Here is a 13,987-nt window from a genome sequence, read left to right as displayed (position 1 = left end):
CCTGACTCCACCCAACCTTGCCACCACTAGCCGTCATCGAGATCCCTCATGCTAGAGTCCCCTTCCTAAATTCCTCTACCTCCCACTCCCTCTTTTAACATCCTTCTTAAGGCACACCTGTTTGACCAAACATATTTTTTGGTTGGAGGGGGTGATGGTGAAATTGGTCTGAGACACTAGTGCGAAATGGGCTCATAACAGGTCGACAGCGCACCAGGTTTTATTTTCCATTGTTGCTGCAAAATATTTGCAAGATTTTTTCATTTCAAATCAAATAAAACGACAGCGATGTTAGGAAATGAAAATCGACAGAGAGTCTGAATTATCGTTCTGTGAATTTTTAAAGAAAGAATGAAGATTGGGCAGGATAAAAAATTGACTGTCCGTTCACTACGAGCTCACTTTAGACTGCTTAAGCAAACCATAGAATCAAAGAATCCTACAGTGCAGAAGGAGGCCATTTGGCCCATCGAGCCTGCACCGACCACAATCCCACCCAGGCCCTATCCTCATAACCCCATGCATTTATCCTGGCTACTCCCCTGACACTAAAGGGCAATTTAGCATGACCAATCCACCTAACCCGCACATCTTTGGACTGTGGGAGGAAACTGGAGCACCCAGAGGAAATCCACACACACAGTGACCCAAGCCGGGAATCGAACCCCAGTCCCTGGTACTGTGAGTGCTAACCACTGTACCATCATGCCGCTTCCTCAAGGTGGAGAATATGGGCAATTAAACACGTGTGGTCAATTGAACACATTTGCTCCTAATAGCTCCTTATTTGGCTCACCATCCCCTTTTCTCTGAATACACCTTTGTAAGGTGTCTTGGGATGGTTTTTGACATTAAAGGCACTACATGGGACCAAACCCAAAGGTGATGTCTGTACATTTGTTGCACAGAGGAAGTGTATTCTCCGCTTTAGTAAGCCTGGCACATTATGGGACATTTAAGTTAATCAGTCTTAATGATCATACTACTACCATCGGCAATAAAGAAAATGCCACAATGGAGGTCATTTTCTTCCAACAAACTGTCATAATTGTAATTAAATGAAACAAGGCAAGGATTAAGTTAATCATAAGTGTTCTTGTAATCTTAATATGTCACATCCTGTGGTAGGTTCTCCATAGCTGGCCATTGCGTATTTGCCAAAAAGAGATGAAACCGTACCTCAGCACTCTTCTCTGTAGCCTCTGGAAGACAGGTACCTTCATGGCTGGAGTTTTGAGACAATGAGAGAGAAGCAGTTTGTCCATTAGCTGGTACTCTGTCAGTGGTAGTCTCTGAGATGATGATAGACTCGCTTAGAGTTTCAGATGCATCAATGAAATCAGAGTCTACAGTTGCATTTGGAGCCAATGCAGACTCTAAAGCGACTGGCACTTGAAGAGGAATGTGATCAGTGAGTGGTGTGGATGAGTCCGGTCCAGATGTTTCCTGGAACTCCTTAGGCTGCACAATATCATCTTCCATTTCCATCTCAACATCGAAGCCGTTTTAAAATGAACATTTTTTCTGAAATAAAATTTGAATGGACATTATATATTGAGAGTTATTAACATGAGTATAAAATACTTCTAGAAGTTCTAAAAATATATAGGAAATCAGCAGAAAGGGAAATTAGTGAATTGTTGGAACAGAAGCTTATGTTTATGGTCTTCCTGATGCTCGGGTGATGGAGGTCCTTATTCATCCATGACAAGCAGTCCGACAGCACAGAGATAGTCCTGGCTTGTAATAAAGACTTAAAGCTAGGAATCATCAGCATGTAGATGGAAGCTGACCCCATGAATATGGGTATGTCAACAATGGGCAGCATGTAGATAGAAAAGAGAAAGGGTCAAGGATATATCTTGGGAGAACTTTCAAATCAAGTGTGCTGGAATGAGAAAAGAAACATGATGGCGCAGTGGTCAGCACTGCTGCCTCACAGTGCCAGGATTCACTTCCCGGCTTGGGTCACTGTCCGTGCGGAGTCTGCACGTTCTCCCTGTGTCTGCGTGGGTTTTCTCCGGGTGCTCCGGTTACCTCCCACAGTCCGAAAGACGTGCTGGTTAGGTGCATTGGCCATGCTAAATTCTCCCTCAGTGTACCCGAACAGGCAACGGAGTGTGGCGACTAGGGGATTTTCACAGTAACTTCATTGCAGTGTTAATGTAAGCCTACTTGTGACACTGATGAATAAATTTACACTTCTGCACATGTAGAATGCATCAGCACGGACAGATGTGAAAACATATCAAGACAATCCCATGGGGAAAAGTGTTCTCGTCAAAAAAACGGTGGGGGGTGTTGAGGAAAACAATGTCACTATTACAACAACATAATTTGTGAACTTTGGCCAGGGCTCTATCAAAGCAATGAACAAAGTGGAAGCTGGACTGAAAAGATTCAGCGACAGAATGTTTTGGGAAAGACAGGCAGAGAGCTGGGAAACTACAACACATTCAAAGATTTATAGAAGAAAGGTTGGTTAGGCATGGACAAGTGACTGAAGGGGACAAGAGAGTGAGCTTCTCCGGACTTGTGAGAGCATGAAGATTGCAACTGAGCCATGAATAATGTGAACAAGTATGCGGACCAGTAACGATGTTTTATTGAGAAACCAAATCAACCTAATTGGGAAGGCTGAATTGTGCACTATATCAATATAAACTATATTTCAAAGTAAGACACAGACCTATGCAGATTGCTCAGTGATTAAATTCACTTCACAAAACAGTAATAAACGTCAGGCACATCCCAGTTTTGATCAGATGTGCCATATTAAGATTATCTTCGTCACAGCTCTTTCTTATAGTCATTCAAGGGATATGGCCTCCACTGGCTAGGCTAGCATTGATCGCTCATCCTTAATTCCCCTTGAGAGGATTGTGGTGGGCCGCCTTCTTAAACCGTTGAGGTCCATGTGGTGTTGATACACTCACTCTGCTGTTCGGGAGGGAGTTCCAGCCACAGCGAAGGAACAATGATGTAGTTCCGAGTAAGGCTGGCGTGTGGCTTGAGGGTGACTTGCCAGGTGGTGGTGTTCCTAGGTATCTGCTGCCCTCGTCCGTCCTTGCCCTTTGTTGAAGGTGCTATAACAGGCTTCAGGCTAGGGAGACAATATCAGCCAGTACCCCGACTTCTGGTTGCTAGCCAGTTTAACCTGCTACAAAGTGCTTATGAGTGAATGTCAGGCAAGGAGAGAAATAGACTTAGCAATGGCCACTAGTGCCACAAGGAACTGGCTCCAAGATCACTTTACTCCAAGTCCTCCTACAAAATACATTTGGTCAAAAATGGAATTGGATCCAGGTCAAACAAACATGCCTTGTCTTTTTCAAAGGATCATTTTTTTCAAATAACAACCTGATGCTATCATTAATAGGAACTAGATATCAAATTGTACACATGGAATTATGAGGAAGTAAATTTGAACCTAGATGTTAAACATAAGGGCGGCATGGTGGCACAGTGATTAACACTGTTGCCTCACAGCCCCAGGGACCCGGATTCAATTCCGACCTTGGGTCACTGTCTGTGTGGAGTTCGCACGTTCTCCCTGTGTCTGCGTGGGTTTCCCTCCGGGTGCTCTGGTTTCCTCCCACAATCCGAAAGATGTGCTGGTTCGATGCATTGGACATGCTAAATTTCCTCTTGGTTTCAGGGAGATTAGAAGGGTAAATGTGTGGGGTTACGGGGATAGGGCCTTGGTGGGATTGTTGTCGGTGCAGGCCCGATGGGCCAAATGGCCTCCTTCTGCACTGTGGGGATTCTATGATTCTATAAAAGAAGGAATCTGAGCGATGATCTCTGATGGATTTGTCATTTTAAGCATGAAAACAGTCGCAATCCGTAACTGAAATCAGTTCTTCAAGCAGCCGACTCCCTTCTCTTTTAAACTATGACAGAATTCAAAGCATGATAAGCATCAGCCTCAAGGCACAATTAATGATAATGACCTGACAATTGATGCAAACTTTGAATGTAAAAACCGATTTCTTCAAGAAATTAATTTTGCAGCACAAAAAATACAAGAACAAACAAAGTAAATGACGCGTTTTCACATTTACAGAAATATCACAGGCTTTAAGGTGGAAGTGTTAGAATGGGGAGCCTCGTGATGCAAGTAAGTACTTTGAATTTTAATTATCCGAATTAAATTCTATTATACGGTGTGATTCACTCATTGGTTTACAGCAGCTTCATTATTAAATTCCTCCTTGTGATTTCCTCACACAGCGAGCTCCCAAGTCTCAGTGAGCGGTGTCACTGCTCTCTGCAAAGGTCAAAAACAAGGAGGAAAAGACATACCAAAAAGAACACTCACTCACTCGCTAAAAGCAAATTACTGCGCATGTCGGAATCTGAAACGAAAACAGAAAATGCTGGAAAATCTTAGCAGTCGGACAGCGTCTGCGGAGAGAGAATAGAGCTAACGTTTCGAATCTGGACGAGTCTTCATTCCTCGCTCATACCTCCCGGCGCACACTGCAGAGAGTTTAGGACGATGTCACAATTTAAATATGTCCCTTCTGAAACCCATTAGCAATGCTCAAAGTAACAGATAATATAATTCCCATCCACAATCCTGTGAGGCAAATATCGGTGGCACAGAAAAAATTGCACTCACTCAGTAGCTGCAAATAACAACTTCTATTTACCATCTTTAAGGTGATAAGATATGCCAAAGAGCTTTGCAGGGACATTACGAAACAAGATGTAACGCTGAGCATAGTAAGGAAATATTAGGGACAAGTGACAAAAAGCTTGGTCAAAGAAGCTGGTTTTAAGGAGTATCTTAAATGAACAAAGAACAATACAGCACAGGAACAGGCCCTTCGGCCCTCCAAGCCTGCACCGATCATGTTGTCCTATCTAGATCAACCGCCTGTAACCCTCTATTTCCCCCCCTGTTCATGTGTATATCCAGATAAGTCTTAAATGTCGCTAGCGTGTCTGCCTCAACCACCTCACTTGGCATTGCATTCCAGCCCCCACCACTCTCCGTGTAAAATACTTGTCCCGCAAATCTCAACTGAATCTTTCCCCCCTTACCTTGAACTTGTGCCCCCTTGTAATTGTCATTCCTGCCCTGGGAAAAAGCTTCCAACTGTTCACCCTATCTATGCCCCTCATAATTTTATAAAATTCTATCCGGACGCCCCCTCAGCCTCCGTCTTTCCAGGGAGAACAATCCCAGTTTGTTCAATCTCTCCTCATAGCTAATACCCTCCATACCAGGCAACACCCTGGCAAACCTTTTCTGTACTCTCTCTGAAGGAGAGCTGGGTAGAATGGTGGGGAGTTTTTGGGAGATAATTCCAGAGCTTAAGTAGCTAAATGTAATGGTAGAGTGATTAAAATCAGGGATGTTCTAGAAGGCAGAGTTGGATGGAGTGCAAATACACTAGACAGATGTAAAAAGTTTGTTTATTTATTCATCACAAGGCTTACATTAACAGTGCAATAAAGTTACTGTGAAACTCCCCTAGTCGCCACAGTCCGGCACCTGTTCGGGTCAATGCACCTAACCAGCACATCTTTCAGAATGTGGGGTGAAATCGGAGCACCCGGAGGAAACCCACGCAGACACGGGGAGAACGTGCAGACTCCACACAGATAGTCACCCAAGTTGGGAATTGAACCCGGGTCCCTGGCATTCTGAAACAGCAGTGCTAACCACTGTGCAACTGTGCCACTCTAGGACTGGAGGAGATTACAAGCATGATGGCACAGGGGTTAGCACTGCTGCCTCACAGTGCCAGGGATCTGGGTTCGATTCCGGCCTTGGCCGATTATCTGTGTGGAGTTTGCACGTTCTTCCCGTGTCTGCGTGGGTTGCCTTCGGGTTCTCTGGTTTCCTCCCACAGAGTAAGAAGTTTAACAACACCAGGTTAAAGTCCAACAGGTTTATTTGGTAGCAAAAGCCACACAAGCTTTCGAAGCTCTAAGCCCCTTCTTCAGGTGAGTGGGAATTCAGTTCACAAACAGAGTTTATAAAGACACAGGCTCAATTTACATGAATAATGGTTGGAATGCGAATACTTACAACTAATCAAGTCTTTAAGAAACAAAACAATGGGAGTGGAGAGAGCATCAAGACAGGCTAAAAAGATGTGTATTGTCTCCAGACAAGACAGCCAGTGAAACTCTGCAGGTCCACGCAACTGTGGGCGTTACAAATAGTGTGACATGAACCCAATATCCCGGTTGAGGCCGTCCGCGTGTGTGCGGAACTTGGCTATCAGTTTCTGCTCAGCGACTCTGCGCTGTCGTGTGTCGCGAAGGCCGCCTTGGAGAAGGCCGCCTCCCACAGTCCAAAGATGTGCAGGTGACATGGATTAGCCATGCTAAGCTGCCCCATATTATCCAAAGATGTGTAGGTTAGTAGGATTTGTGGGGTAAATACATGGGATAAATACATGGGGTAATAGTGGACCTGGCTAAGATGCTCTGTTGGGGAGTCAGTACAGACCTGATAGGCCGAATGGCCTCCTGCTGGGCTGGAGGGATTTTCTGATTCCATGAGATGGGGAGCGTGGGGGAATTTTAAAAACAGAATTTCAATTTTAAACTGTGGCAATGTTTTAACAGAGAGCCAAAGTAAATTATTGCGTACAGGAGCGATGGATGAATGGGACTTGGTGTGAGTTAAGATGTGGGCAGCAGAATCTTTCATGACTTCAGGTTTACGTATGGTAAAACAGACAAGACCACTAGGAGTGCTGTGGATTAGGCAAGTCTAGATTGAACACTGGCATGGTTTCAGCAGCAGATGTGTTGAGGCAGGGGTGAGTTGGATGGTGCTACGGAGGTAGAAATGGAGATCTTAATGATGCCACAGATATATGGTTAGAAGCTCATCTTGGGTCAAATATGACACTAAGTTTGCAAGCACTCTGGTTCAGACTAAGCCTGTTGGTTCCCACAGCTACCTTGACAAACTTCCTCCCACTCCAAAGATTGTATTGTGTGTTCCCAGTTTCTGCACCTCTATCACATCTATTCTGACAACACTCTCCATACCAGTGCTTCCAATATGTCTTCTTTTTGCCCTGACCAATGATTTCATTCCACCATAGTTGTCAGGGGTTTTTCCTACACTTGCATCACCCTCCCAGGACCACTATAAAGTGGGATAAGGACTCAACAGATTATCCTCCCTCATGTCTGCCACCTCCAGCTGATGCCATCATCAAACACACCTCTGCCCAGAGGCAGGTCTGACCCACAGTGCCATGACTGCAGGTAGAGCAAGGAGGCAGATCCCCAATGCACACCAGCCGGAACAGAGAGTGAACCCCCTGCTGTTGGCACCAATCTGATTCCAGCCAACTCAACCAACTGTCTAAGGAATCTCAGTTGCTGTGATAACCTGCACCTTTGTGTGGATCGGAGTTGTGGATTGTAAAGGCTTCAATTTTCTTTCTATCACGTAGATGACCAGAATCTCTCCCCCTTTTACTGCCTGCCATCGGGGTATTTTGGAAGGATTTACCGATTGATCCTCAGCTTGTTGGACCATGTTCTGAACGCACCTTTCTTGGCCCCTCGAGTGGGATTTGAACCCGGAGCTCTTGGGTCAGAGGCAGGGGGCATTACCCACTGTGCTCCTGAATCCATACTTGCCTAAAACCAGTTACATCACTGACTTCCCCGGTTCTGAAGAATGGTCATTTGACAAAAACTGTAAGTTGTGTTTTCCTCTTCATAGATACCTGAACTGGTGAGTATTTCCAGTATTTTCTGTTTCATTTTTGATTTCCAGATTCTGCAGTATTTTGTATCAACGGAGTACAAGTAACTGGCATTATCTCAAACAAACTGATTGCTACTGGATTCCTCAAAATGGCTGTTTAGTTTTGACACAGAAAATGAAAGTGAAAGTAAAGTTTCACTAAATCTGTCCTTCTCTTGTTACTGGGAGCTCAATTCGTGACGTGGAGATGCCAGCGTTGGACTGGGGTAAACACAGAGTTTTAACAACACCAGGTTAAAGTCCAACAGGTTTATTCAAATGCCATTATCTTTCAGAGCGCTGGTCCTTCATCAGATGGAGCAGCGCTCCGAAAGCTAATGGCATTTGAATAAACCTGTTGGACTTTAACCTGGTGTTGTTAAAACTCTTACTGAGCTCAATTCGTGCCAGCTTTGAATGTGGATTTACTGGGGAACTGCAGCTCTCTGCACGCAATGGGTCTCTGGGCAATTAAGTGAAAGTTTAATACTAGAAACATGCCTGTGTTTTCGTGATGAGTACCAGAGGCCTGAATTTAGCTTGTGTACTGTAAATCTTCTCCCCTGTTTTAAATTAGATTCTGCATTGTGTAACATACTCCAACCAAACAGGGTGCACGAGCACTTTCTCTCAAAGACTAAATACAAAGTAAAATATAGTGGATACTGGAAGTCTGAAATAAAAACAAAGTACAGGAAATACTCAGCAGGTCTGACAGCAGCTGTGGAGAGAGAAACAGAGCTAATGTTTCGGGTCCAGTGTAACTCTTCTTCAGAACTTCACTTCTGAAGGAATCATGACTCAGAACTCTGTTTTTCTCTCCACACAGATGTTACCAGATGTACTGAGTTTTTCCAACACTTTCTGTTTTTACCTTATTTTAAAGCTCGTGTTCGTATCCCTGTGGAGCGGCCCCTCAGAGGTACATTGCGAATAAATGTGAAATTCTAGTGACAGACGCTCCAATTTAACCCTTCTCCTCCCCACCAACCAATGCAGGAAACCTTGAATTTAGCTGCACCTTTCTGAATTCATAGAATCACAACAGTACAGAAGGAGGCTATTCAGTCCATCGGGTCTGTACCAACCACAATCCCACCCAGACCCTATTCCTGTAACCCTCATTTACCCTGTTAATCTCCCTGACAATGAGGCACAAACTAACCGTGCAAACTCCACACAGTCACCCGAAGCTGGAATTGAACCTGGGTCCCTGGTGCTGTGAGGCAGCAGTGCTAGCCACTGTGCCACCATGCCGCCAATTTGAAATCCCCTGTGGAAATGAACCACAAGTGTGATAGAATCTGTATCCTGGCATTCTGAGACACACTGATAAACAAAACCAGCTGCCCATTCTGACATGTTTAAGAAACATTGAGAATTCTTTCATGCATTACCCCACAGATCCAGCAATGATTTTTACTTTAAATGCACTGTTCCAAATCATCTGCCTTCTGTCTGAAAGTTCTTCCACAAGTGGTTGGCAATGCTGCCTCATAGCACCAGGGACCCAGGTTTGATTCCAGCTTTGGGTGACTGTCTGTGTGGAGTTTGCACATTCTCCCCGTCACTGCGTGGGTTTCCTTCAGATCTTCCAGTTTCCTCCCACAGTCCAAAGATGTGCAGGTTAGGTGGATTGGCCATGCTAAATTGTCCCTTAGTGTCCAAAGCTATATAGGTTAGGGGGTAATACCTGGGGTTACTGGGTAAGTCTGGGTATGAGCCAGTGCAGGCTTGATGGACTGAATGGCCTCTTTCTGCACTGTAGGGATTCTATCCTGCAATCTTTGCAATAAGGTGCCTCTGACGGTTCCTTCCTATTTCACCCTCTCCCAACTCAACAGGAAAGATGCATTCACGGTTTGTTAAGGAATAACGCATTGGGCAAAAAAATAGATCAATAACATTTTACTCACCGAGTGTTGATGAACTGGAATAGTTGCAATTATTTTAACAACTCACACTCTCCGAGGCTGCGTTTCAGAATGTAGCCATCGCTGCGCTTTGCCACTTCCCTGACTCCGCGTCACCGGTAAACAGTGTTCCCAGCTCCACGCCTTGGTGAAACTGACTGGATCATTCTATTTGACTGGCACAGGATTTGACCATACAGAGAGCAAACTCTGCCAACCTTCACCAATCACTGCTAAAGAGGGGCGGTGTAGCGATTGGGAGGCGTCGCCATATGATGCGGAGTTTGAGAAATGAAAGGAACTATTTGTACATATCAGCTCTGAGGATGCTTTATACAGTCAGAATGCACCACAAATCATATCCCCCCAGCGCTAACTCATATTCTCAGGAACACTTCTTCTTGGAATTGAGGCTGCAGCAAATTGTGGAAAGGAGGAGACTTGGAGTCGATCCCTAACCTGTATCAGCTGAGCTCACAAGTTTCGATTTCCTGGGAGTGAGGAACGAAACTTGTCTTTCAAGATTACAACAGGGCAACAGCAGTAGGCACAGTTTCAACACCAGTGCTGGGAATGTCGCAATTGTCACAAGCTAATCGAGTTGTTAGAAAAGGACAAATCCGAAAGAAAAACAACAGATTTTTTTTTATTTTCAAAAATATACTTTATTCATGTATCGAATCACTACAGTGCAGAAGGAGGCCATTCGGCCCATCGTGTCTGCACGGACCACAATCCCACCCGTGCCCCATTCCTGTAACCCCACATACCCTGCTAATCCCCTGACGCTAGGGTCAATTCAGCATAGAAACTCAACCTAACCTGCACATCTTTGGAGTATGGGAGGAAACCAGAGCTCCCGGAGGAAACCCACGCAGACACGGGGAGAATAAATCTTAAATAAATAGTTTAATCCAGAAAACATTACAGAAGCATTTCCAATCATTACAACAGGAAAAAGCGATCATATTTACATTTTCCCTGAAAGAATGTTACATATATTTCAATACAAGGCCAAAGTCCTTTATGAAACTATGTACATTGGTCAAATTGCACTTTGTGGTGCTTTAATAGAGTTACACACAGAGACTATAGACAACAATAGATGCTTTTAGAAAACACAGCACCAGAGAAATCAGTTTAACTCTGGGAAGTGCACCCTGTGGGAATTGAATCCACCCCCACTTACATCAACCTGTAGAAGTTGTGATAATATAAATGTTATTTATATTTAATCTAAGGTGGCACAGTGGGCACAGTGGTTAGCATGGCTGCCTCGTAGTGTCAGGGACCCAGGTTCAATTCTGGCCTTGGGTGACTGTGTGGATCTCCCCGTGTCTGCATTGGTTTTCTCCAGGTGCTCCACTTTCCTCTCACAGTCCAAAGATGTGCAGGTTGGGTGGATTGGCCATGCTAAATTGCCCATTAGTGTCAGGAGGACTAGAAAAGTAAATATGGGGGAGTTATGGGGACAGGGCCTGGGTGGGATTGTGGTCAGTGCAGACTCGATGGGCCAAATGCCTCCTGCACTGTAGGGATTCTATGATGATATTCCATTTATTGTCTGCCCAGTCTGTTTGGCTTGGTCAATTTAAGAGCAGCATCTGTAAGTGGTTTATTTGGTGAGTGCTGCCTGGCACACATGGTGTGTGTGATTTAGCATGGTCGATGCACCTAAACAGCACATCTTTCAGACTGTGGGAGGAAACCAGAGCACCCGGAGGAAACCCACACAGACATGGAGAGAACGTGCAGACCCAAGCTGGGAATCGAACCTGGGTCCCTGGCGCTATGAGACAGCAGTGCTAACCACTGTGCCACCCACATAACCTTTTATATTCTAAGACTATAAACATGTAACAAGGCCAGACTCTTGAAAATATATGTATCTACATTCTAAGTTTCTTTTTGTACATGGTCAGCTTAATGTAGCGTTTTCCAGAGTGAGAGGATTTGATTCTGTCCGGGCCTTTAGTGAAAGAACATCTAAAAATCCAGTATTTAAACAAGTGCAGCCACAATAACAATACTAATTCCATCACAAATATTTTCTGGGTTTCTTTTACATTTGTTCATGGGACATGAGTGTCACTGGCTAGGCCAGTATTTATTGCCCATTTCTAATTACCCGAGCTGAGGTGGTATTGAGCCTGATTCTTGAACTGCCGCAGTCCTTGCATTGTACGAACACCCACAGTGCTGTTTGGAAGGGAGTTCCAGTTTTTTCGACAAGGAGTGGTGAATATTTACAAGTCAGGATGGTGTGCGGCTTGGAGGAGAACTTGTAGATGATGGTGTACCCCTGCATCTGTTACACTTTTTCAGTAGATTCTTAATTACAGATATTTTTATTGAATTCAAATTGCACCATCTGCTGTGTCAGGATTCAAACCCAGGTGCCAAGAATATTAGCTGAGTTTCTGGATTAATAGTCAAGCGATAATACCACTAGGCCATCGCCTCCTCTCAAAGCCGACTGCACCTGGTATTCCCAGGTGGTCTCCCATCCAAGTACTAACCAGGCCTGTTTTCCTCATTTAGATGGTAGAGGTGATGAGTTTGGAAGGCACTGTCAAAGCAGCCTTGGTCTCTGCTAGTGTACAATATTGCCAATGCAATATCACAGACATTCCTATACAAATAGGATTAGAAACCAGACTACATTTTAAACCAAGTAATTAAACAAGAATTAAACAATCTGAGAAACAGGTTCAATGGGCTGCATGACTGACTCTTGCTCCTATGTTCCTATACCTCAAATATTTCAATTTCACCGGTGAATAGTTCAATTTTCTATTGACACACAGCATAAACATTGACTTGGATTTGGAAAATCTATGAAATGGATAAATAATCATAGAAGCCTCACTGTCACATTGACCCACCACAGGTTGGCTTTTGCCAACGCTTTACATAGGAAATGTTAACAGATATTCTTTGTGATTTGAGTCACCTGACAACAACAGCCATTTGACCATGATGTGGTGAGTAATTCTCTACTTGCATTCCTGTTTGATTTGTGACTGGAACGTAATTGGATGTTATCGCATTTGCTCTGAAGAATAGTCATATGGTCTCAAAATGCTAACTTTGTTTCTCTCTCCACAGATGCTGCCAGACCTGATGAACATTTCCAACATTTTCTGTTTTTATATGAAATTTTAATTATATTTCAAAACGGTGATAGATGGTCAGTGCCTTACCATGGAGAGTTCAACATCTTGTGAATTCAATTCCACAAATACTGAGTTAACAATCTCAGTAAGAAGTTTAACAACACCAGGTTAAAGTCCAACAGGTTTATTTGGTAGCAAAAGCCACACAAGCTTTCAGAGCTCTAAGCCCCTTCTTCAGGTGAGTGGGAATTCTGTTCACAAACAGAGCATATAAAGACACAGACTCAATTTACATGAATAATGGTTGGAATGCGAATACTTACAACGAATCAAGTCTTTAAGAAACAAAACAATGTGAGTGGAGAGAGCATCAAGACAGGCTAAAAAGATGTGTATTGTCTCCAGACAAGACAGCCAGTGAAACTCTGCAGGTCCACGCAACTGTGGGAGTTACAAATAGTGTGACATGAACCCAATATCCCGGTTGAGGCCGTCCTCGTGTGTGCGGATCTTGGCTATCAGTTTCTGCTCAGCAACTCTGCGCTGTCGTGTGTCGCGAAGGCCACCTTGGAGAACGCTTACCCGAATGTTCATCAGGTCTGGCAGCATCTGTGGAGAGAGAAACAAGTTAGCATTTTGAGACCATATGACTATTCTTCAGAGCAAATGCAATAACATCCAGTCCAACGCCGGCATCTCCACATCTTAACAATCTCAGCCATAAGACATGTCAGGCATGTCCCCATAAAGCGAATGCGATGATCTCTGGGGTTAAGTACCATTCTGACATTGACTCTCTCAGCTCACACATGAAGAATAGCTTCTTGGCCAACATAGCAAAGACCCAATGGCCATGGAAATACACCACGGTTGTTATCATTATGTTCAGAAGAAAAACACAACTACAAACACTTGACATCTTCCAAAATAGATACGGAAACAGGGGACAAAAACTAAATAAACTCAACTGATAAAAAATGGACGTCAGTAACAAACAACATAAAGCAAAAAAATAAGATAGTGAAGGCAGTTCCACAGTTAGAACACATGAGACAAAAGGGTCTTTTTAACCTCAGGGATTCTCAATATATTGTGCAGCTAACCAACCTTCTGAAATGTAATGTCCGGAGGCAGAAGAACCCATTTCAGACTCTTACCCTGGGTTTGATGCCATACTCTGGAGGTAACAGAAATGAATGACTTTGACAAGTACTGTGTTAAATAAA

General features: G+C 44.0%; 1 protein-coding gene across 2 annotated transcripts in view; it reads right to left on the bottom strand.

The window, feature by feature from the left end:
- LOC144501703 (E3 ubiquitin-protein ligase rnf213-alpha-like) overlaps nucleotides 1-9,810 on the bottom strand; it is a 181,837-nt gene extending 172,027 nt beyond the window's left edge. The window contains exons 1-2 of one of the 2 annotated variants that reach the window (XM_078225645.1): nucleotides 9,649-9,810; nucleotides 1,180-1,524 (exon numbers count right to left, since the gene is read on the bottom strand). In XM_078225645.1, coding sequence (XP_078081771.1) covers nucleotides 1,180-1,488 — 309 coding nt within the window. In that variant the 5' untranslated portion in view covers nucleotides 1,489-1,524; nucleotides 9,649-9,810. The remainder of the gene's footprint in view (nucleotides 1-1,179; nucleotides 1,525-9,648) is intronic. The other variant, XM_078225646.1, reaches the window with a different exon arrangement.
- Between the last annotated feature and the right edge of the window lie 4,177 nt (nucleotides 9,811-13,987).

Source organism: Mustelus asterias, chromosome 12, assembly GCF_964213995.1.
Source record: "Mustelus asterias chromosome 12, sMusAst1.hap1.1, whole genome shotgun sequence".
NCBI classification, from domain to species: domain Eukaryota; kingdom Metazoa; phylum Chordata; class Chondrichthyes; order Carcharhiniformes; family Triakidae; genus Mustelus; species Mustelus asterias.
Note: the sequence above shows the minus strand (reverse complement) of the source record. Positions and strands in the feature narration are given on the sequence as shown.